We start from the raw sequence: 26,883 nt of genomic DNA on the forward strand, positions 1-26,883 counted from the left end.
TGTCTATGAGCAATAAAATGATCACTTCATACGTCAAGGATTAAAACTGTTTTAGAAGTTTGTAGCATAAACATTTTCTAAAATGTCTTCAAATTTAAGTGAAGTAGTTGTTTATTCAATGGGAAAACTTTATAATAATCATAATAATCACATAAGTATAGTATGTACAAACTGAATAACAGGGTAAACATCAACAAAATGAAACTGAACTCCTTTTATTGCTTTTTTTTTTTTTTTTGACTTAGATTGTTTAAAATGTCTTAGTACAAACTAAGGAATTCTGAATGTACAAATGGCGAAATATAGTTGAGCTAGACTCAACATGGTAAATATTCCCACAACACGGATGCAAATGGCCCCAAGGCAACAACACCAACATTCTGGAGATAATGAATGTGCAGTCACTGGAACAATAAATCACACACTGAAATTGCTTGAAGCACTTTCAAAGAATGACCACCTGAGATTATACCAAAGCTATCTTCTTAACACTGCTATTATTACATGGCTGTAGGGTACCACAGTTAAAGATGGAAGCATCAGATTGATACATACAGTACACTATATACATGAGAGGATACTGACAAAATGTGACTTCTATACCTTTCAGTTAAAGAGTTGTGTTTCCTAATAAAAACACTGCAAAGTGCAATATGTTATCTAAAGTGCACCACACCAGTCACTTCCAAAAATAGCCGATAGCTAGTAAACCTTTAGTGGTTTTATTTTTATTTTAAGTTTTAATTTTAAACAGGATTCAAGATTAGTACTCTGAGGTTAAGATTTTTCAAACAATTATTTGGAATGCATTGTTACTCTTACTAAAACAGACATTTACACAAAGAACTCCATTAATAGTTTCCTAATTCACAGCATGTACAAACAAATAGTAAAAGGCTTTACTGCATTTTATGCTGAAATTAAATTTCACAGGTTCACAATTTACAATACTGTATACAAAAGTATAAACTATGACACTCGATGCATAAAAAAGAAAAGGGAAGAGTTGTTAAACTCAATTTTTTGCTAAAATCAAGTGTAAAGAATTAAGAGATCAATGGGAATCTACGCTGATGATGTAATTTTTGTATAATTTACACAGCTCATTTTATATACACGTTAATGCATAAAAATAAATAATGCAATAAAAATACTTTATGGTTATTGGTTCTCTTCCCTGCCTACAAACTTAAGAAGCAAGCATTATTCGAAGATGAAAACAGAAAAACATTCTGCTAAAATCAATTACAATGAAATCAAAATGATACAATGGCCTTTTTCTGTGCTACTACTGATAAAATTTACAACATAATATATATAATATATATGTATATATTTTTTAAAAAAGTTGCCAGAGGAACTTTTGTAAAAAATTTCCTTAATACTCCTTTGTTGAACATATAGATATACAAATATAGGCACTACTGGAAGAGAAATTTTTATAATTCAGGCTCCAGTTTTATTCTTACATTACATTCACGTAGTAAAATAGCAAGAAATAAAAGTGCCACAAAGAACATGTGACATAGATATATGAAACATTTGCTCTGCTATCAGCATTTAAAAAGCATATTATTTACACAAATTTGCATTATATGAAAAAATGATCTTAGAAATAACTTTTTAGTCTACTAGAAAATTATACAAAAATAATCATAATACTAGTGGTAATTATTGGTACTGTGATTACGCACAAGTTAAAACAGTAGTAAACTAAGCCATTATTTCTATGATCACCACAACATCTAGATTTACAAGTGCTGATTTAAGAATCAAACCATGCTCATCAATAAGGACAAAATTGTGCTTCTCAAAACTGTAGAAGCTTTACTAAATACATTACTGTCTAAGTTAATTTTTTTAATGTAACTAATTCATATGTTTGATGCCATTTAATACCATATAAATGCCATAAGTAATGTACAGGAGAAGCATAAGAGTATAGGCTAGCTATTGCAGATATATGTTTTTGACACCGAACGAGACATATATTGCAATAAGAGTATAGCACAAACTTATATTGATCACAAAGGCTACAAGAAGCAATGGAAATAAATATAATTTTGAAAGAAAAAAAAAAAAAGAAAAAAAAAAAAGAAAAAAAAAAAGCTCTATCCCAGTACAAAAAACAATAAAAACACCATTTTTTTTGGTGCTTTGAAACATTCCAAGTTAAAAAAAATAATAGCAGAAACTATCTTCACTGTTTCCACTTTTTTTTTTTTTTTGTCCCTACCATTAATTAAGAAGTCACATGCACTACAAGAAAATGGTGCCTTTAAGAGTAAAATGCAATATTAACAAAAAAAAAAAAAAAAAAAAGCAAACATTTTATTTTATAATTACACTGCTTCAGGTTTGCCACTTGCAAGTATATTAGAGGTAAAATAACCTTAACAGTATAGACGAAGGATGTGCAAAGTGGATGTTCCAGAATACTGTTAAAGATTACTTTAGTGTTTCTATCTCAGCAATGCATAGATTAAGACCTGCCACTCCTGTACAACTAAGTAGTATGCTATTTCTTCAAAACACTAAAAGTTTGTTTGTTTAGTTAACATCTTTATTACACTTTAGCATGCAGGATTACTTTATACATTTATATCTATCTTTCCTACATTATTGTTCTACCAGAAGATGTTTAAACCAGGTTTTTTTTTTCCCCCACAATAAACAGGAAAAGACTGCATTTTCTTACAATGGAAAAATCATTAGGTGTTTTCTGAGCCTTCATTGGCAGGTCACTACTTTATGACTGGCCAGTTGGTCTACACATATATATAGAGATATATATATATATATGTGTGTGTGTATATATATATATATCAAGGCTGATAAAGCAAGATACTTCAGTGCTACAGGTTATCACACTGGTTGGTGGCTGGCTGCAACATGCTCTGGGCTTGGTGGGTTGCTTTATGTTTTCAATAAAAGTATCAAATTGGAACTTGACTTGACCCGCTGAGGAGTTGATATGACTGGTCATTGGGTTCCTAATACCCCAAACACACAAAGCCATATCAATCTATGAAAAATTCCAAATCACTCCAGTCCGATTCATCATCTGTGTCTGAGAAGAGATCAAGCATTTCATCCAGTTCCATTTGAAACAAAATATGGTCATCACGTAGTTCCAGAAAATCCCACAAGAAAATTCGCTAAGGGAAAAAAATGAAACATAATTAAGCAATTTAACATTATTACATGCAAAAAATTTCAACTTATAACTACTATTTTTTATTAGTTATGTTTTGAGATGAAAGAATAAATAGTTTCTGAATGTTTGTTGTAAGAAACTCAGCCTTCTAAGAAAAATATGGAAGCCTAGCTAGTTTGCAATCATAAATCAGTAGAAATACTAGTTATCATTTCACCTAAAAGCACTACAGATTTCATGGCCAATTTAAAAAGACACCTGCAGAAACTTTTTTGGAAAAAAAAAAAAGACAGAAATGAAAAACCATTTAAAATAAAAGTTTCTCATAAAAAAAGTTTAAATATCAGTAATGTACTTCAGAATACGTACCAGAAAATAAGAGTCATAATGAAATACAAATGACATGCCAGCATCAACTCTTGAAAGAAACTAACTAAATTAGATCACTCTATACATGTAGCTGTGTGACTAGACAGTCAAACACGCTATAACATTTTTTTATTGTAGGAAAAACAGCTTACATTTGCACAGAAATTTTAATTAGTAAAATAAAATTAATTTATATTTTCTGTTAATTTAAAATGAAAATAGTAGATGGGTATGGAAAAATGCATAAATATGTAATGCTTAACTGTTAAATCACATTATTTTATTGAAGCAACTTTGTATATCACTTAAACAAATCACACGTGGACTTTCATACAAAGGATAAAAAGACATACCTCCATTGTTTCTAAATCACCGTCTTGGTTTCTTCTACGACGTGGCCTAGGTGGTGGCAGTACTGCTTTTGTTCCATCAGGATAGGCATGAAGATAGAAGCAGGCACCGGCAAATGGACATTCTCCTCGCCCTTGTTGAAAGTATTTACACGGCTTTGTGCTAGAAATAACACTGATACTTTTGTATGTAGTCATTATAATAAGTACATAATTAAAAAAGTTCCTTTATATCTTCTTTGAATTTATATTTATACTAACAGAAGAAACATCTTTATTATTATTAGTTTAATGGTGTATCAGCATCTCGGTCCATACTGCATGCTTTGCATGCCAAAAAACCAAGAATTCACTGAGACAACTACTTCCTCACATGAGATCAGCTAACTACAGTTCTGACAAAGTTCTTTACTGGGGGAAATTGTAAAGAACAATTTCCCCCAGTTTCTGATGGAATTCAAATCAGACCTCTCCAAACAAGTGAAAAGTGGCAGAACCAGTATTCTTGTCATGGGGGAGGAAAGAGAATTTATTTTCAAGTATTAGACTTAAATTGTCAAGTTGTAAATAGGTACGTATCCAGAGATAACAAGTGAAACGAGGTTCAAGTGATCTTAAACGAGGTAAAGGAAAGGTGACATTAGTCACTTTGTGTGTATGTTTTGCTTATGTCATATAAGCATTGCTTCCTTTCATCATTGTATCAATACTAATACTAGGCTCAAATAGTAACAGAAAGGAAAAAGCAGTAGTTTGAAGCACTCTATTGGTAATTGTCCCAAAATCGTTTATATACAAATGGGGAGAGGCCAGTATTGATTAAAAAATACATTTTTCTAAAATGTGTAAAATTGTTATCCCCTCCCCCAGTCTGACTAAAATTTGCAGCAGTGAAGTACTTCACAGTTGTAGGAGAGAGTTATTTCAGCTTCCACCTCATTTAAGATATACTAAGAAATAAATTCAAATAAACCTTTCATATCATTTATTTAAACTTTAGCATACATTCTGACATAGTCTTACAATAAAATATAACTTTTATATTTTATACAAAAAGCAATGAAGCTTTTTTCGTAATCAATCGTGAAGCATCAGTGTATTGCCTGCAAACTGTATGCATTTCATTGTCAGGTTGGTTGCTTTGTGGGATGAAAAATTGGTTTCAGGGAGGAAAAAAATCTGCAAAACCCACTTTTTGTGGCTATTGATCAAATGTATAAACTGATAATCTATACCACTAAAGTAGAGCTACTAAATAAGATATTAAGCTAGTGCAAAAGAAAGGAGTACTAATTTCACTTATGTTTTTTATTTTGTAATTCGCTATAGGTTAGATGTGATTGTCAGTGCTTTACCATTTGTAGTACCAACAGATATAGATCAATAGAAGAAAATTTAGAGCTGAATATTATCAGAAGTTAAAAGAGAGATGTGTGAATTCCTGTTTCAATTTCAAAACTAAATGTTTCAGATTTAGCAATGAAACAAAAGCTCATAAAATTGTTAAAAATGTGAGAAATAGAATCCATGCTGTAGAAATTAAAGAGTTTAAGTAAGTAAGTTATTTTCATGAATTAAACATTATTTTAATAAAATAGAATGAGTGCAGCAGTGGTATCTGAAGAACAAGGTAATTCGCTATAGGTTAGATGTGATTGTCAGTGCTTTACCATTTGTAGTACCAACAGATATAGATCAATAGAAGAAAATTTCGAGCTGAATATTATCAGAAGTTAAAAGAGAGATGTGCTTTTTTCGCACAATATGAGCGAAAAATATGATGTAATATGAGATTTATCTCCATCTCATATTACAATGCTTGTGAATGGCATCATAGATTTAAGATCATTAAAGAGGAAAGAGAAGGTGATGACAATGCTGAAAGACCTTTAAATTGCTTGTATTTGTATTAGTAGTGGCAAATAATGCAAGAAAGCAAGCGTCCAAAAGAAAAAAAAAAAACCAACCTTTCCATGTTACCTATCTATCCCCTCCGATAGCTTGTATAGTCCCTCCCAGGATTTATTCAAACTATCCACTCCCACAACAACAGGTAGAAGTTTGTTAAAACAATCAACCATCCACTGGCAAAGAAGAAACAAGGAGAATCATACTTGAAAGATCACTGAGATCACACACAAACCTAAATTTCATCTCTAGCTATGATATGTCTTGTCAATGGTAACATAGTCAAGCAGAACAGAAGCAACTTGCTGGTGATGCTCACATTGTTGCTCTGTTACCAGCTGCAGCACAAACTTTATGGAAATGCACCTCACGTTAAAAGTATTCATTAAAATGGAATGACATGATCCAAAAGAGATACATGTTTTTTCAGTGATTCATCAACAGTTATCTTTGGTCAATTTGTAACAAAATTTGCACTGGAGACAATTTCATTTGTTGAAATTGAGGGACTTTCACTTTTGCTCACTTTAGACAAAATCCTTACCAGTTGAAAACTTGTGTACGACCTATTGCAGAGTCTCTATCTATTTTAATAAAATAAAATGTTTCACATATGGTTTTCTGATTTTAAAACAAACTTGCACACATGCATACACTGTTTAGTGCAGTGATTCCCAAACCTGGATAAAAGTGGTTTTACTTTGGGTAATGACGTGCCTCGAAATATACATTAAAATTTACAGTAAAAGTGTAGAAGAAGAAGCACTCTGAAGAAAGTGATCAGTCAGCGTGCACTGATACTGTAAACCAACCTAACAAGTATTCATTTGCTATTTAATAAATATGCCATACACTTGTTATTAGATTCAATCATTTTTGCTGTGCTCACATGCATGTGGAGAATTGACAAAATACATCTACACGTACCGCTCCCCCCAAAACTAAAGATGGTGAGTCTAGTCGTTTAGTATAAACTTTAGGTGCAGTGTGTTGCTAGCTGTGGCGGTGTGAGGTATGTATTGCGCTGGCTGTGTTTATAAATCACACTGTACACATTTGGAAAAGGTAATCTTCATTATATTATTTTTAGTTCATTTAAAATAATATAACAAATATTCAAATCATAATTTTCATCTTTTTTCTTATCCAGAATGAGTGTTACCAAACGTCCACATGCGCCAGACTTCACTTAGCTAAGTTTCACCTATATCGAAGACAAGGGAGTCGTGAAATCACAATGTGTTGTGTTGTGTGCTCTGCCATTCTATGCAATGAGTCATTGAAAAAGAGTAAGCTCCAAGACCATATGAAGTGGAAACATCCAACATTGTTGTCCAAGCCTCCATCATATTTTCAATGTTTAGAAGGGTTTATAAAGAAGCAGCGACTTACTAACAAGGATTCCAAAGCAATTAAACAAAAGGATACGGCAAAAGCAAGCTTTGAAGTGGCTTACCTGATTGCAAAATCAAAGATGCCACACACAACAGGGGGAAATGTTTCATCCAGCCAGCCACTATTTGAATCAACAAAATAATGTGGGTCTGACTGAACACAAAAAGTGGCAGCAGTACCACTGTCTAATAATACTGTTAGTCACCAAATTGAAATCATTGTCAGAGACATAAAGGCAGAACTTATTCGGCATATCATTCAGAGTGGTAAGTTTACTATTCAACTGGACGAAACCATGGATGTCTCCAATGACTCACAGTTGAAGGTCTACGCCTGTTATAAGTTTGAAACCATGAATGAACAAGATCTTTGCTGCAAGCCTTTGAAAATGACATGTAGAGGAATTGACATATTCCATGCTATTCATGCATTTTTTAGCAAAGAAGGTTTAACATGGGATTCCTGTGTGGGGATCAACAGTGATGGTGCTCCCTCAATGTTGGGTCAGCATTCAGGCTTTATAGCTCATGCAAAGCAACACAACCCCAAAATTCTGTCAACACATTGTACGATTCACCGCCAAGCTCTGGCCATCAAAGGTCTTGTTCCTGAACTAGAGGAAGTCATGAAAAACGTCATTACCATAGTGAACTTAATCAAGGCAGGCACTTTAAACAAGAGACTCTTCAGAACCTTGTGTTGCAAAACTGATTCATTACATAAAATCTTGTTTTCTATGCAGAGACCTGTTGGCTCTTAAGAGGGAATGTTCTGAATCACTTTTGGGAGCTGAGGACTGAAATGAAATGTTTTTGGTTGAAAAGAAGCATGCTCTAGTTGAAAGAATTTCCAACATGAAGTGATTAGCTCAGCTTAGTTATTTAGTTGATATTTTCTCCAACATGAATGCACTTAATCTGCAACTTCGAGGAAAATAGGATTTCTGCTAGCAAAAAAATAACAATGTTTCAAGAAAAGCTCGAGTATTGGCTAAAAAAGGCAGAGCAGCATAAAACTGCATCCTTCTCCACTCTTTCTTTGTTCTTGGAGGATGCTGATGGGGTTGATTTCAGTGAAATCAAGGATGACGTGATCACCCACTTAACAAACCTAGCTTTGCGTTTCAAGGAATACTTTCCTGAACTAGAAAGGTCTATATATCAGTGGATTGTAAACCCATTTCTGTGTGACTTGAGTGAAATCCCTGATAGTGTTAATGGTTTTGCAGAGCAAATGATGGAGCTTAGGTCAAGCAGCCAGTGCAAAATGTTATTTGAAGAAAAGAAGGACCATTTGGAGTCTTTCTGGTTAACAATTCACAACGAATATCCTGTGGTAGCTGGGGAAGCTGTGATGCAATTATTGCCGCTTCCAAGCATGTGTGAAGTAGGATTTTCCACTCTTGCCTTCATAAAGAGCACAAAACAAAACTGTTTGCTGAACCCAGAATACGATGTGAGGCGTGCGCTGTCTCCAGTTGCTCCCAATTTTGCTGAACTAGTAAATAAGATGGAGCAGTGGCATTATACTCATTAGCTGGGACTTGGGTGATGAAATATTCATGGTGAATAAATACCAAATTTTTTGTGGCTGCTAAAATGTTTAGAGATGTTAAAAATAAAGACATTGCATCAAACATATTGTTTGCTTCCTATTTTTTACCGATCACTCTTCACTTGTCATACATGTTTTCTGTCCAGTTAGTGTTTTACCTACATTGGGTAAAAAGGACTTCTGATAAGTGGTTTTGGGTAACGAAGGAAAAAGTTTGGGAAGCATTGGCTTAGTGCATTTAAAGAATGCATTTTGAATATGGATAATAATGGATAATTTTGAATGTGGATAATATATATATATATATATAAAAAAGACTGTTATTAGACAATAACAAATACATTATTTTCAGTCAATAACAGACTGCCATAAGTAAGTGAACAATTTATCACATGGAGGTGAGGATGACATGTCTAAATGTGTTATGCATTTCATTTTCTCAACCTAGCACATTGAGCATAATCCAGGTACTTTTTGAAAAACCTTTATATCTTCTGTATCGTGTTTAAATGCTATGTTATAATCATTTTATTCGAGTGAGTTTTTCTTTTCAATCAGTTAAGGCAGTCAGAAACATTAAAATTCCATTAGAAAGAACTTACACTCTTCAGCCTGTGAATAATAAGGGAATCCCACATAGCATATACAAACATCTAATCATTGGATTAGCAGCACAGTCAATTCATAGTCAAAACTGATTTTTTTTTTATGAAAGACTATAAGACTTCAAAGTCACATTTATTTAAAGGGAAACGGGAGACAGAATAATGGCAACTGTAATCACTGCTAGCCACTAGGGCAAGCAAAAAAAAGTGGCATTAAATGTAAGTTATTAAATGTAAGATAAAAGGATGGTAAAATGGTAGAATAAAGTATTAATAGAGTAGAACAGCAGACATTACTCTTCATGAACAAATTTTGCACCAACTCTAGAGGAGCTGGCACCAGGACTCCTTGCTGACACACTAAGCAGCTATTGTGTTAACCATGTCTGTCCATCCATGTGTAACAGAATGACTTTGAATGAATGAATTTTCATAAAATTTTGTGTTTGTGCTTGTTAAATTCTTTGTTGAGCCAAACTGAATTTGATTAAAATCAGACAAATAGAAAAGCGGAAATTATTATTTTTTATTTTCCATACAACTTATATGAAAAAAAAGAAAAAAAAAGAAAGAAATTCATAGATTATTATTAGCCTGGTAGTCTGTCCAAACTTTGCATGTATTATTATGCAAAACATGTGAACGTGATGTCACTTGTGAAGAGTGACAGAGTAAAATACGCAGTGAAAAAAAGCGATTAAAAAAAAATAAAGAGTAATATAGGAAGGAGAGTAATAAATATCATACAGTTGTATTTAAACTAAATGGCTAAGTTTAGAGAACATAAACCTACAGTTTTATTAAGTGTTCTACAAAGAAATTATCTTAGTAATTAATTGATAAGGAGATAACTATATTTACTTTGCATTTATATTAATTGCAGAAAATGAAAAAAATAATTTAAGGGGAAAAAAAAAAAAAAAAAACTGCAAGCCTGAAATGTAATGCACTGTACATTAGCTAACTCATTTTTTAACGAAAGCACCAAACATAAGAGGAATTAAAAATTACAGTACTTATTGCATTGCATGGGTTCAGAGCTGAGGAACCAATAATATACTTGTTAATATTAGACCTGATTTTTGTAGACTAAATATTCTGGAAATAAACGTGCAGGAAGGTTGTACCAAAAGTCAGAAGTAGAACAGATAAATGAAGAAAAATTGAGCGTGTAAGTTTCAAGTTGGGCAGTGAATGGATACTGACCAGTCGAAGTGCATATTTAGACTAGTTTGTAAGAGAGTGGAGTAATTATAGATGCAAATTTAGAACAGTACCCATTGAAGTAACTACTGAAAAAACATAAAACAGATACTGAATGCCTGTGAGGCAGAGGATATAGTGTGTAGTGTTGAATGCAATGTAGCTCTAGGGGTTCCCCCAACTCTGCATCAAGCAATGTGATGAATACAAAACTCTGTAAAGGCCAGATTTATGTAGGTTAGTGTGGGTTATGTTGTTCATCAATTGTTTGTGAGAAAAAGATCAAGTGTGTTGGCTGTGTGGTTAAGATTGTCTGGTATTCTGGTAGGTAAATGAACAATCTGTGCGAGGCAACAGTAATTGCAAAAGCCTCAGCACTGGGTCACATTGACCAGCTGGGTCTGTGTGACTAGAAAACCGAAGCCAGCTGGAGTTGTAAACATTAAAATCACCAAGGAAAATTACCTCATTGTTAGGAAAGTTGGACTGGAGAAAGTTAAGTTTCAAAGAGAGGAAGTCAGAGTTCCAAGTGATTAGTGGAGTTGGGAGAACAATAGAGGCAACAGATGAATTTGACAGAATGTGGTAGAGAGATTTTAAGCTAGAGAAGATCAAAAAGAGGAGATTTCAAATTACTAAGTCTCTGACAAGGAATATCAGAACAGACATATGCACAAATATCACCTTTGAAACAAAAGGAATCATAGTGAGTGATGAGAAAGCAGAAAAGAAATTGTTGAAGCTAAAAGTAAATATGGCACCTGAGGTATTGATGAAATCTATCCAATTATATTAGAAGCAGCAGCAAAGAGATAAACAAAAATTTAGACATAATGCGAGCATCCCTGGATTCAGGGAGGTCCTAACAGATTAGAGATTTGCAAATGTCTCTTCTATTCATAAAGAGTGATCAAAGTATGAAGTGAATAATTGCAGACCTGTAAGCTTGACCTGTTCTAGGGAAAATAATGGCCTCGATAGTTAAAGAAGTAGAGCTTATGTAAAGCTCTATACTTCTTTAACTGTTGAGGCCATTAACCATTCTTTGACTCCTTTTGATACTGTTCCACAAGAAAAAGTGCTGTACAAATTGGAGCAGTGTGGCTTTGGGGGACACCTTGCTGCTATGGTAAAGGGATGGTTGAGTGACAGAAGGAAGAGGTTGGTTATAAATGAGAACTACTTTTCTTGGACTATTAGTGAAGTTCCACAGAGTACAGTGCTGGGTCCTTTGCAGTTTTCAATATTTATTAATGATATTGATGAAGGATATTAAGCTTAATGAAGGCCACATCAAATATAAATTTCCAGATGATACAAAGGTTGGCAAGGTCATTAATGACAGGAAAATGCATACTATTGCACTTAGGAAAATTAGGTAGGCAGACTGAGAAGTGGTAGTTGAGGTTTTTAACATTTATAAATATAAGGTACTGCATATGGGTAGCAATAATCACAGAATAACATACCACCTAGGTGGTAACACACTCAGGTTGGTGGAGAATGAAAAAACCTAAGGGTAATTATACAGTTTGACAAGAAGTTCTCCAAGCAGTGTCTACAGGCTACTAGGACAACAATCAAGGGTTCTGTCAATGATATATAGGAATTTTGCAGCAGGGTCAAGGAGGTGATTATCTCATTGTATAAGGCAATGGTTAGGCTGCACCTTGAGTATGGCATACACGTCTGGAAGATGTTAGGAAGATGCAGATCTGTTGGAATGAATGCAGAGAAGAGCAACAAGATTAATCAAGGACACAAAGAGGTACTCTTACCATGAAAGGCTTCTGTTCTGCAAATGTAATCACTTGAAACTAGGCACCTGATTTAACCTTTAAATGGATTGACTAAACTTAATACTGCTCAATTCTTTTTCAATTCAAATTTGTTCCTTTATGCACACATAAGGGAACAAATTTAAATTGAAAAAGGATGGTTGCAAGATAGATGTGTGAAACTGCTTTCAACCAGAATTGGTTGTTTGATCAAACTTTCATTCATCTGGTGTTGTGGAAGTGGGGAGTCTGAATAAATTTAAGGAAGGAATGTACAGAAAAAAGATCCCCCCCCCCTGGCTGATGCTGTACAAGTGTGCTTTTTTGCATCATTTACCACCACTAATACTATATCATTAATGTTTATGTTAAAATGTACCTATCCATCACAAATATGGAGGTATTACTATAATGAATGATTACAAATTGTGATTTTTCATTCTGAACTTACCTCAACGCTTTTTTATAGTCCGTTATTAATTTTTCTTTCTCTTCCTTGGTTTCTACCCAGTATCTACTTGGTGTAACGAAGTCTGAGACCACCCGGCACTCTGGGCACGCCCTAATCACAGAAGTATCCAAGGTGCTGCTAAATGTTGTAATAACAGACAAGGCATCAATATATATTTAATGAAAATCTTAGCATCTTCCTTCTTCTCCTCAAAACAATTAGCAAGCAAACCTTACAAGAAAGACAAAGGCATTATAATCTAGCTGTCATCTCTCCCGCTCATAATGAGGGAAAAAATCAGTTTGCAGCAGGTTCTAATATTTTTAATAATTTAAAACACTTTTTGTTTATACAAATATATTTGTCATTATTAATTTTGATTTCATCATTTCTGTTAAAATATTACACATTTTATTAGTCAAAAAAAACAAAGGCTTTCTACAAATTCATATTACAAAAATAAACAATATATTGTTTTTTTTTTTAAAGAACTGGTAATACTGATGTATATAATAACCAGTCCACCGATGCTGTAATTTTAATTCTTAATAAAATTCAATAAAATTTCAATTCATAGGAATAGACATAATAAAATACAGAAGTATTTATATGTATGTTGAAGAAAATGCATACAAACTGATGACTTATTATACAAATTAAAATTAAAACCTTGTCATATACATAGTAGTACTTATACATATTTTACACGTTTCTTCAGTAAAAATATATTCAGTATATGATTTCTGTGCATCCAAGATCATTCAAAGATGCTGACTGAAGTTTACTATAACTGCGGCTAGTCTTTATTCAGTGGTATCCCTCAAGGTTCACATATGCATAAACATATGTTCACACATATATGCATAAACTACATTTTAGGAACATTTTTAAAATTGCATGATGTATATTGAGTTAACATGCTGCATGATAAATTATGCATCCAGAGAGTTTGTCCACATGCAACCATTAGCAAAAATTTAGCTGTCAAAAAAATGCATCTCCCAAGATGTGCTTTTATTTTTTTGAAAAAATATTCATCCTTCATTAGTGCTGTATCATCCTTTATGGAGCAAAAGTCCAGGCATCAACAGCCTAACAAACAAAATCTCTCTACACAGCAGAATTGTGGTACCTGAAATGAGTAACTCACAAACTTCATTTCCTCACAGCCATCAAAAAACCAATGGCAGCTGCACTCACAATTCCATGCCTGAATCTCCTCAATCAGGACTGCTATTTTCTACTTTGTGCAGAAAACAGTTGCAGGATGCATCTCAGATCAAAAATTTGGGGTGTGTGTGTGTGGAAAATTCTTCTAAGCCTTGGGATATACATTCTTACTCAAGGAGATTCTGTTGATTGTTATTGCAATGGATGATGACTCCATCAACCTAATCAAGGAGATGAGGCAACAGCAGCTACTGAATTCTTTGCCTAATCTCAGCACAGACCTCAGGATGTTGTAATCTCTAGTTGTATTGCAATTTAAGGTACCTATAGCTATTTGTTTGTTATTTACAATTATAATCCCCTGGCATCACCTTTGCTGTGGTGAGAACACTATCTATTGCTGTACAATACAGACGATTTATTTATTATTTATATCAAGGTCACTGTATCTCATATAATGACCTTAATATAATTCCGCTGTGGTAGAGAAGATCGTGGAGTCTATGGTTAAAGTTGCCATTCAGTAAAGTTTCTGATATGGTCTCCTATGGAAGGCTGATATATAAACTGATAGGAAATTGGAGTTGCTGGGACAGCCTCAAAAACTTGGGGTGTGTGTGTGTGGAAAATTCTTCTAAGCCTTGGGATATACATTCTTACTCAAGGAGATTCTGTTGATTGTTATTGCAATGGATGATGACTCCATCAACCTAATCAAGGAGATGAGGCAACAGCAGCTACTGAATTCTTTGCCTAATCTCAGCACAGACCTCAGGATGTTGTAATCTCTAGTTGTATTGCAATTTAAGGTACCTATAGCTATTTGTTTGTTATTTACAATTATAATCCCCTGGCATCACCTTTGCTGTGGTGAGAACACTATCTATTGCTGTACAATCAGACGATTTATTTATTATTTATATCAAGGTCACTGTATCTCATATAATGACCTTAATATAATTCCGCTGTGGTAGAGAAGATCGTGGAGTCTATGGTTAAAGTTGCCATTCAGTAAAGTTTCTGATATGGTCTCCTATGGAAGGCTGATATATAAACTGATAGGAAATTGGAGTTGCTGGGACAGCCTCAAAAACTTGGGGTGTGTGTGTGTGGAAAATTCTTCTAAGCCTTGGGATATACATTCTTACTCAAGGAGATTCTGTTGATTGTTATTGCAATGGATGATGACTCCATCAACCTAATCAAGGAGATGAGGCAACAGCAGCTACTGAATTCTTTGCCTAATCTCAGCACAGACCTCAGGATGTTGTAATCTCTAGTTGTATTGCAATTTAAGGTACCTATAGCTATTTGTTTGTTATTTACAATTATAATCCCCTGGCATCACCTTTGCTGTGGTGAGAACACTATCTATTGCTGTACAATACAGACGATTTATTTATTATTTATATCAAGGTCACTGTATCTCATATAATGACCTTAATATAATTCCGCTGTGGTAGAGAAGATCGTGGAGTCTATGGTTAAAGTTGCCATTCAGTAAAGTTTCTGATATGGTCTCCTATGGAAGGCTGATATATAAACTGATAGGAAATTGGAGTTGCTGGGACAGCCTATGTTGGGTTGCAGTCTGGTTAAAAGATAAGAGACAAAGTTGTCATAAATGCTAATTCTCAGGATGGACCTTCAAGAGGAACCAGTACTGAGACCTGTGGGGTTTCACAGGGCTCAGTACTGGTTCCTCTCCTATTTCTAATTTTTATTAATGATATTGATAAGGGTATCAAGTTTTCTTGATGATTTGGAAGGGCAGTTAACAATCTGAGCCAGGCCATGTTGTTTCAGAAAGACTTGGATCAGCTGCATATATCATCTGAAAAATGATAAATAAAGTTTAATGCTTCTAAATGTAAGGCTATGTATGCATTTGGAAAAAACCCAGAGGAACATATAAGCTTGGGGGGGGGGCTAAAAGTGCTCAAGACAAAAAAGGCAAGTGTTACGATTTAACACGACATGAAATTTTCCATGCAAAGTAGGCTAGGAAGGCATATGGTGTCCTGTTCATAATTTAATAATTTACAGGGCCTTTACCAGTAGGGAGATATTAGCATCCCTCCTTAACAGGGCAATGGTTAGATTGCATTTGGACATCTAGGGTAGAGATCTAACTGAGGTGTATAAGGCACTGAAGGGACTGAGCAAAATGAACAAGGAAGATATGTTCTCCCCTGTGGGCGAGACATAAATATAAAACCTCAGAGAATAATCTGCATCTCATGAAATTCACCATGAGATGCAGATTATCAAACAGTGGAATAAGATGCCTCTCAATTGTGGTGGTGGTGGTGACTTTGACTAAGTTTAAATCATAATTAAAGATTACCTTGCAGGAATGGGAATAGTATGAATGTTCTGTTTTACTTAAATTATTATTATCAAATTAATAGAATTATTATTACTATTATTATTTTATTTATTTTTTTTTTGGATGCAGAAAGTTTTTCTTTACATCATTCATCCTTACTAATACTAAAACAAAACACTTATAAAATGTTAATAAGAAGTACATTTTGTGACATGAAAATAAAAGTCCAATAGTCTAATTCATAACATAATTCAATTCTGTTCTATTATTTTTCATGGAAAATGATTTCCCAAAACACCATTAATCATATAACTCGAAGGATACCTGTACAACTGCAAACTGAAATTCGCTGTTGATAAGCCCAAGTCCTTTACACAGAATCAATCTCCTGTACTATGAGGCTATTGATGTGGATTTTTTCCCCATTCATTGTTGAATTATAACTAAGCCACTTTCTATAGGAAAAGTAATGCTATTTAAATATAATGTAGCACTCTCCCTTTGTTAAAAGCTGCAGTATTGGGATACAGCACTTTGATAGCCAAATGCTGTTTTCACCATTTATTTAAAAAAAAAAAATTGCTGGAAATAATAATAACAAGAAATTATAGCCATAAAATATAAAGACGAAACTATCAGCCCTTCCATTTTTCAGTTTAAAAAACTGTTAAACATGCAAAACTTAAAATGTGCATGCACATATATATATATATATATATATATATATATATATATATATTTCTGCATAATTATAAATATAAATTTTAAAAAATATATATATTAGAATGCTATTATTAAGTTCCATTTTCAACATTTTTCATAATTTATTTCAAATTTGGCATGCCATGAGGATTGTGAAATTTGAACATTATGCATATTGCTAACTCTCTATCCTCAGTGGTTATTAATTTCTATATTTATTATTTGAAAATAATAATAAATATTTTATGAATCTTTCAAAAAGATGCAGTTTATGACTGTTAGAAACCATCAATAATTGTTAGATTATGTAGGAGAGTTTTTTTAATAACTTGAACTAGAAACGAACACAATTCCAAGCTCTGAAGTGCCAGCTGAAGTTCTATGTACATTCACACTATAACTGGGAAAACAATAAATAAAAATTCAAAAACCATACCAAGTAAAAATTTGTCTATATTTCAGAAGGTACATAAAAATCACAGATTTTTATCTTCAGACAATCTATGAAAGTAGTTAGCACATGTGCATCATTATTGTAACATCTCATATTGTGAAACCTTTCACAAGTTGTCCTCCTTATACTTCAAATAAGTAACTTCCCAATTAGAGAGGATTACTGCTACTTATTTTCAGTTGAATACCAACAATCAGACAGCAGCTGTCTAAAAAAATTCAACTATGTTGTCAAATAATATATATCTGAATAATACTTCATAATATATAATATCATATTGCTAAGCATATATAATATCATAACTGCTGAAAAAAACAACACAAGCCAACTCTTATTATTATAAGTCTAGCTGAACTGAAATATAGGTAACTGAATTGAAACGCACAAGTCATTAATTATCAACTGCAAAATGGAAGCTCCATTTTACAAGGCATACTGTAGTTCCAAAGGAGAACAAATGGCTATGATTAAGTTGCAGAGCCCCTCAATGGTACCTTCACTTTTTTGCAGTGATGGGGCTTGCATGCTCTGACAACCTCGAGAGCCATGCCGGCAGTAGCATAGCTACTAGTAGGATCACCCAAACCAGAGGGGTCTTTGTGAGGTTTTTTTTTTTTTTTTTGGTAGTTGTTGGCGCATCGGCTTATGTGGCCATAATGCACCTCCCAAGGTTTTTGCAGTACTTTGATCCAAGCCCGAGGTGGGATTCAAACCCGCGACCTTTGGGTTGCCAGGCAGGCACCTTACCCACCTGGCTAGCCTGGTCGGCCTTTGTGAGGTATGAGCCAGACTAAGAGAGATACCTTAGGAGAAGGAAACTCCGATTCAAACCAGGGTAGGTGTGACTCTTTAGCCCAGTAAAGCAACATAACTAGGAGAAGATGCTCTAAATAGCATCTCTGGATGACTGCACAGCTCCTACAGTACAGGAAATGAGTAGAGATAGAAGCTATCTGAACAGTCACTGTCCTGACAGCTTAGTGATAGATTTTTTCATTACAGCACTGCAATGCAGAAAGCCAGCAGGGAAACTACTGCATTACTATATCCATAGAACAATCATCATGGCAAGAAAATTACAACACCTGGCCTGGGCATTCCTTTAACAGGACAGTGGTGCTAAGAATCCTCCAGGCTCAAAATAGTGAATCTTTTGCAAATTGGAACATGGAACATCAGAATTCTGTTTGCTGCGGGAAAACTAAAGAATGCAAGGTGATGGGGCTATGTGAAACTATATGGCATAGTTCAGGCATGTGTTTCTGAAGACATGACCTCATACTACTCTGGAAATGACAACATACACCAGCATGGAGTGGGGATCCTAGTCACCAAGAATGTCTCCAAAAGCATCCTCAACTTTGTGCCACATTCCGGGTAAATAATGTTACTCCAGCTGAAGGGAAAACCTTTAAATATCAACATAATTCAAGTATATGCTCTGACAGCTAATAAGGAGGATATGGAAATTGAATGCTTTTATAAAGAGCTGAAAGAAATAGTCAAACTAACAAAGAAACAAGATCTAAATATTGTTATGGGAGATTTGAATGCTAAGGTTGGAAAAGGCAGATCTGATGAAACTGTAGGAGAATTTGATCTTAGAGCAAGGAATGAAAGAGAGGATACAACTTTGACAAGAGAAGAAATTGATGACTGCTAATACCTGGTTTCAAACCCCCCCCCTCCCCCAAGAGAAGGCTCTATACATGGAAGTCACCCCTAGACAGCACACAAAACGTGGTCAGAAACCAAATTGACTATATTATGATTAATCAGTATTTCCAGAGCAGTACTGAAAGCACCAAGACATACCCCAGTGCAGATACTGATTCCAACCACAATCAAGAGATCAAGCTGTGATTGAAGGCTACTAGGAGAAAGCAACCAATGAAGAAAGTTGACTTAGAGAAGTTAAAAAATCCAGAAAAGTATCAGTCAATGAAGACATGCCTTAACAAAATACTGCAACACATCCATAGACAGGAGGAGAGGGGAGTGGAAGTTCTTTGAAAGCATTTTAAATCTGTTCTGACTGAAACAGGCTCAGAAGTTCTAGGTTATGGAAAATGTCTGAAGAAGGAGGACTGGATGACAAATGAAATTTTGACACTCATGGAGAATCGCAGAGCATTTAACAACTGCAATGCACTAAGGTACAAGGAGGTGAATAGACTGATTAAGAACAAAATTAAAGGAGCTAATTTTGTATAGTTTAAAATTAAACTAAGTATGTAGTTTAACTATATAATATCAGTGTAGACACACCAAAGTTAACCCATAAAATTAAACTAAATATGTAGTTTAATTCTATGGGTTAACTATGGTGTATCTACACTGATATTATACACATATGAAGTTATATACAAACTAATACCAAGAAGAATAAATACAAAGTAAATATTACTAAGAATTTTAGTAAAGGAAGATTAAATGAAAATTTCAGCATTCTGGTTGAACAAACGCTTATAAAACCCAATTTATTCTGGCATTCGTGGCACCCAAAATGTAGCAAAAACATTGGTGGGTCATCTGACAGGTGGCCAACTTTCTTTTTAATTTCATAACATGTTTTGGATTTTTTTTGAATTTCGTTTAGTGCCAATAATGTCAATATCATAGTTTTAGAATTTTAACGCCCTAAAATATTATTAGTCTAAAAAGCACTCCTTTTGGCATTTCTCATATTGTGTTAATAAGGTGCATAAGGGGTTGTCACCTCTGACACTGATGAGAAGCCAAATAACTTAGAAACAGTGCTGTCTGAGTGGCAGTACTCAACTGAAAATAAGTAACAGTAGTCTTCTCTAATGGGGAAGCATTACTTATTTGAAGTATAAGGAGGACAACTCATTGTGAAGGATATATTGTGAAATCCATGTTGCACTAATGATGCCAATGTACAAATTTCAGTTTTTCCAAAAAATTCAACTATGTAGTAATGATGCAAATGCACTAATTAATTTTGTATTTGAATTTTACATAGGTTTAGGCTTTCTGCTCTAAATATCGTCTGAAGACAATATTTAGCACTGAAGACAATATAAATATTGTCTTCAGTGGGCTGATTATTTTTGGGTGTAGTGCCAACACTGCAGGGTTAATAACTGATTAATTCAATTACTGAAATAATTATTTATGCAACACATTCTATTATGAAAACTGAAAATGACAAAAGTAAAAAAAAAAAAAGGGGGGGGAAGAAATGACAGTGAGAAAATCCTTTCCCTCCACCCCAACTGTCTTAAATACATCACTCAGTTACCCAAAGCATTAAAGTTAGTGACAACAGAATTAATATACACCTGTAGAAAAAATATTACTTTTAAAAAATAATGGATAATAATGTGCACTTGTAGCATTTCATTATCAAAGAAATAATTATGATAACAATCAGCTTACCTGATGTGTCTGCTTTCAAAGAGCTTCGTTTTCCTCCATTGCCTAATGCAACTCAAACAAAAAACATGGTTACATTTTTCCAAGATACCAAAGCGCCGTTCACTGGGTGGCTGTTTCTCAAGAATTACATCCATACAGATACCACAGCTTTTGCCAACGCTACGCTGAATAGCAAAAGACAGTTCCATATCACGTTCTAATTCTCGTTCACACTCCTAAAGAAATTAATTAAAATATTTTAATAAGGTGAGCAAGAACAAAATTCATATAAGTTAAGGATACAACTGGTTAATTTTTTTTTTCAATAACACTTCCAAAAATTTAATTTAATTTTTGTTTGTTTACAGAATGGTGAAGGGAGTGCTATACTCCCTGGTTATAATGCTGCTGTTTATACTGTGGATTCAGATATACTGCAGGTATTTCTACCCCACCTTGCCACTGAAAGAAATTCTGAGAAAAATATTAATGTTGCTTCTGCAAACTTTGCACTGCAGGAGGCTTCCCCACTCAAATGACCCAGTCTTGGCAAGGGATAGTGTTGTTAAAAAATATGATCTTACAAAAAAAATTCTCCCATAAAAAAACAACAAAAAATTACAGCCTTTTAAAAGAAGTGATAAAAAATTGGTTGAATTTTTTTTATGTTGACTTATCGCAACACGTTTTTTGTGAAAATAAAGGAGTTTTGAAAATTTTGTTTGTTTGTACCTAAATATTAAACAGTTTAATTGATTTATCAGTCACTTTCTCAGTAACCTGAGTGCATTCGTGGTTGTGCACAACTTAAATATGTACAGCCTATGCTGTAAACAACAAATTCTTGTCACGCAAGTCGATTTTGCTATTCACTTTCACTTCACATGGGTTTATTTTTTAGTTGTTAAAAAAACTGAACACAAAGCTATGTTTTTTTGTGCTCAATCATGTAACATTAAAAGGATTCTTAGACTTTTAGAGAATCAATGAATTAGAGAAAAACTAGACATCAGTTATAGCATAGTTGTCATATAACACAGACCGTCCTTGAAACTCCACGGTATAAGCAGGGAGTGACATATAATCAAATACAAAATCAATCTGTGATGATATAAAACTATGTGCTACCTTAATAAATGCAGAAAAACTAACAGATGACTGCAGATTTAAAAATAATTCAGTAATTAGTATTAAAACTACAGGACAATGCAAGCTATTTCATATTAATATTAAATATGTAATTTAATATTAATATTAAATCTGTAATTTAATATTAATATTAAATCTGTAATTTAATATTAATATTAAATACTAAATTTAGTATCTAAATTTCAAATTTTGCATTTTTGAAATTTGGCATTCGTCACCAGAAATAAAACGTAGAAATATAAACTATATACAGTGGATTCTGGTTATTTGGGCCACTGGTTAATCGGGGCAGCCGTTTATTTGAGACAAATCTTAAAGAACAGAAGACAATAGGTAAACCCTGGCTATTTTCTCTATTGTCTTCTATTGTCTTCTTAAAGAACAGAAGACAATAGAGAAAATAGCCAGGGTTTACCTCGCTTAATTGGGAAACGGTTGGCTTGGGAACCATCAAGATTGGACAACTGAAGAGCGGAAAAACATACTATGGAGAGATGACTTCAAATTTAAAATTTTTGGATCCGAGCATACAGTTTATGTGAGACGATCAACTGAACCTAAAATGGGGCCACATTGTTTAGTACCTATAGTCAAGCATGGTGGTGGTGGTTCCATCATGAACTGGGGTTGCTTCTGTTTTCCTGGAAGGGGTGACATCATCAGAATTGAAGGAATTTTACGAAAAGGTTATAAAAACATTCTTGAATTTAATGCAATATCCTCTGAACTTCACCTTTGTGGAAGAGATTTTATATTACAAGAAGACAATGACTTGAAGCGCAGCTCTTAACTCTAAGCTGTGCAGGGAGTTTCTAGCAACTAAACAATTGGGGGGGGGGGAGTATTGCAAATTATGATGTGGCTACCCCAATCGCCTGACTTAAACCCAATAGAGTGTTTATGGGATCATCTAGACCAGCGGCTCCCAAACTAGTGAGATCTGCAACCCACCCCCCCACACCGATGAGCCAAAACATTATGACCACCTACATAATATGATGTTAGTCCTGAATGTGCAGCCAAAACAGCTCGTACACGGCAAGGCATGGATGCTACAAGATTTCTAAATGTGTCTCGTGATATCTGGTACCAACACGTAACCAGCAGATCCTTTACCTCCTGTAAGGTCCATGGTTGAGACCCTGCAGATCGGAATTGCTATTTCAACACAAACCACAGATGCTCGATGGGATTGATGTCTGGGGAATTTGGAGGCCAGGGCAATACCTGGAAGTCATCCTCATCCTGCTGAAAGATGGCACCACCAGAGAGGAAGACAGTTGCCATGAAAGGGTGTACCTGGTCAGCAATGATGTTTAGGTAGGTTGTTGTTGTTTTGGTTTTTTAGGAGCATTAGCAACTAAGGCCATATTGCTAGGGGAAATGCGGTGGTCATTCCCTGACCTTTCCACATTCTCAGTATTTGGTGGTCACGGGCTCGAACCCCGGTCTAATCAAGAAGTGTGTGCTACACACTGCTACTGCTCCTGTCCACCTGGCTACGGAGGCGCCGTTTAGGTAGGTGGTAGACTTCAGCGTATCCAGCACATGGATGACTAGACCCAGGATATCCCAGCAGAACATTGCCCAAAACATGACACCACCGCCTCCGGCTTGTGTTCGTTCCACGGTGCATCCAGACGCCATCACTTCCTCAGGTAAACGACACACACGTACCCCGCCGTCCAGATGGTGCAACAGGAAACATGATTCATCGGACCAGATGACCTTCTTCCAATCACTCAAGGTCCAGTTTTGATGCTTGCATGCCCCTTATAGGTGCTGTCACCAGTGAACCGTGGTTAGCACGGGCACTTGGAGCGACATCTACGCATTTTCAGCATGGTTCGATGTACTGTATGTTGTGACACATTACTACCGTTACCAGCATTCTAATTACCAGTGAGTTGCACCACAGTCGCCCTTCTGTTGCCACATACCATCCAGGAGAGCCTCCGCACACCTCGAGCATCGATGAGCCGTGGTCGTCCAATACTTCGCTGGCAGTTAGTGGGTTTTTCCTTCTCGGACCACTTTTGGTAGGTACTAACCACGGTTGACTGTGAGCATCCCACCAGCTGTGCCATTTCGGATATGCTCTGACTCAGTCATTTGGCCATTACAATTTGGCTTTTTGTCAAACTCGCTTAAGTCCGCTGCCTTTCCCATCTCAAGAACAAGAGTAACACTGATTAACGGAGCTCAGTATCAGATGTTTTTTAATACCGTGTCCCGACCCACACACGTGCTGTAATTCACCTGCAGTTGTTTCGATTTGCATAATGACTTGCTGGTCATAAAGTTTTGGCTCATCGGTGTGTGTATATACAAAGGGTACTAGGAAAGTTTTGCAATATGACGCAACAATGAATCACAGGAAGCTGCTTGTTGCTGCATGTTGAGACATGTTCATATACGTGCATAGTAGCCGCTGCGCCAAGTCGATGGGCTCAGTTATTCATTAGTAGTGAGAGTGTAAAGTGCTTGCGATGGCATCGTGGTCACGAAATGAGATAAGGACAGTTTTGCGGTATAATTTCGTGCATGGTTTAACCACAGACCAGTGCTTAGAAGAAATGACTCTTGCACTAGATGATGATTGTCCACATCGTACAACGATATTCAGGTGGTATAGAGAATTCCAAAGGGGAAATTTCACTCTGGAGGATTCTGAGAGGCCGGGAAGGCCACGAACGTCAGTTACGGAGGAAAACGTTACTGCTGTGAGGAAAATGCTTGACGAAAACAGGCGAGTGACCTACCAACAGATAGAGGATACTTTGGGCCTAAATGCACCAGCAATTCGTTCGATTCTGCAAGATCATTTGCACGTGAAGAAACTTTGTTCTCTCTGGGTGCCGCATCAACTGACTGAAGAGCAGATGACACGACGTGTGAATTGGTGCCGGGAGATGTTAAAAAAGTTTGATAAGGGACAATCTCGGTATGTGAACAACATCGTGACAGGTGACGAGACTTGGCTGTACTATTACGATCTGCCGACCAAGGCTCAAAACAAAGTTTGGGTCTTTGATGATGACGACACACCCGTAATTGTCAGAAAATCCCGATCTGTAAAGAAGAAAATGATAGCTGTATTTTTCAAATCGAGTGGAATTGTGGAACGTGTCGTTTTGGACACGCAGAAGACAGTCACAGCTAAGTGGTATACTGAACAATGCCTGCCTAAAGTCATTGGATCTATGAAGAACCTGCGGCCAAAGTCAAGAATGGACACCTGGTACCTCCATCACGATAATGCTGCAGCTCACCGCGCCAAAGCCTGCACCGAATATCTGACCACGACAGGACTGAAACTTCTCGAGCACCCTCCCTACAGTCCAGACCTTGCTCCCTGCGACTTTGCACTGTTCCCGCATGTGAAAATGAAGCTAAAAGGGAGGCGGTTTTCAGTGTTGAGGACCTTCTACGGGCTTGGGACAACGAGTGTGCTTTACTCCCTAGTGAAACTTGGCAGAACTGGTTTAAAGATTGGTTTCGGAGGATGGAGAGGTGTATTGAATGTAGAGGAAATTACTTTGAAAAAATTAAATAAACAAAGCTGTATTGCAAAACTTTCCTAGTACCCTTTGTATATATATATATATATATATATATATATATATATATATATGTATAAAAACACACATTATTTGATATCCCTTCTGAAAGTTTCGCAGACCCCAGTTTGGGAAATGCTGATCAAGTCCGTGAAGTCTATCCATCTACAAAAAATTTATGAGAAACCTTGCAGATCGCTTGGAATGATATTAGTCAAGACACTATTATAAAATTAATTGCCAGAATAGCATGTCTGTACGTAAGGTGGTGATAAAACCTCGCGGAGGATATTTTGATGAAAAATCAGTATAGTTGTTAATATTAATCATGTCATTATTTTGTGCTGTAAATTTTTTGATACTTAATAAAAAATCTTAAAATACTTTGTAGTGTGTTTTTTTTTATATTAAATGTTACGTCGTCAGCTAATTCCAAAAAAAAAAAAAAAAAAATTGTTATTCACCGTGATTCCAAACTTTTAGGCAGAAGTGTGGGTATATATAGTCGTACTCAAAAAACTGCATCACCTGAAAAATTCACTGAATTTCTGTGAAATTCAGCAATATATATGTTTTGTAATAACATTACCCTATTGCATCATCCTTGCAACAGTATAAATACAGTGCATATGCCACTAAGACAGTATTCTGTGTTATTTCAATGGCTAAGTTTTCACAATTAACTCCACGTAGGAAAAGTGTTGCTACTGTGTTGAATGAGAAGGGATGTGCTATGTATGAAATTGCTAAAAGGATTCACTGTAATCGTCAACAGTGGCACATTTATTACGAAAATTATCAAAAACTGGCAGTCAAAACAGAAAGAAAGGAAGTGGAAATCCATGAATACCTTCTGCAGTGCAAGACAGATTTTTGATCCATCAGAAGATCCTCACTGACAGATCTCAAAACAGCACGGGAGGAGGATACAGGAGTAAAGACAAGTACTGTTACATATGCAGATGGCTTTTCTCATTGGGATTAGTAGCATGTCGCTGAAGAACCACTTTTGATGCAAAAAAAATGAAAGCCCAGCATCTAAAGAGGGCAAAAGAGCATGCTAGTGGTGACTAGCGGAAATATGTTATTTTTTCTGATGAATCAAAATTCAACTTGCATGGTTCAGATGGCCGCAGACTGTTAGATGAAGAGAAGAATTTCATCCTGATTGTATTGTCTTCACAATGAAACATTCTGCCTCTCAAATGATATGGGGCTGTATTTCTCACAGAGGAGTTGTTAGCCTTGAATTTGTGAAGGATACAGTGAATGCTACATGTTTAACTTCTTGAGATAAAACTGCTTTCCACAATTGGGATTGCAATGGGGATGTTGCCAATTGCATTTTTCAGGATAACTCTACTATAT

General features: G+C 35.2%; 1 protein-coding gene across 1 annotated transcript in view; it reads right to left on the reverse strand.

Moving 5' to 3' along the window:
- Positions 1–2,366: 2,366 nt before the first annotated feature.
- LOC150090092 (putative E3 ubiquitin-protein ligase makorin-1) overlaps positions 2,367–26,883 on the reverse strand; it is a 196,940-nt gene continuing 172,423 nt past the window's right edge. Inside the window, exons 7-10 of the mRNA XM_090368966.1 lie at positions 20,828–21,042; positions 12,771–12,908; positions 3,880–4,039; positions 2,367–3,158 (exon numbers count right to left, since the gene is read on the reverse strand). Coding sequence (XP_090225092.1) covers positions 3,021–3,158; positions 3,880–4,039; positions 12,771–12,908; positions 20,828–21,042 — 651 coding nt within the window. The 3' untranslated portion in view covers positions 2,367–3,020. The remainder of the gene's footprint in view (positions 3,159–3,879; positions 4,040–12,770; positions 12,909–20,827; positions 21,043–26,883) is intronic.

Source organism: Mastigoproctus giganteus, chromosome 2 (genome assembly GCF_048544385.1).
Source record: "Mastigoproctus giganteus isolate SK-2022 chromosome 2, ASM4854438v1, whole genome shotgun sequence".
NCBI lineage: Eukaryota > Metazoa > Arthropoda > Arachnida > Uropygi > Thelyphonidae > Mastigoproctus > Mastigoproctus giganteus.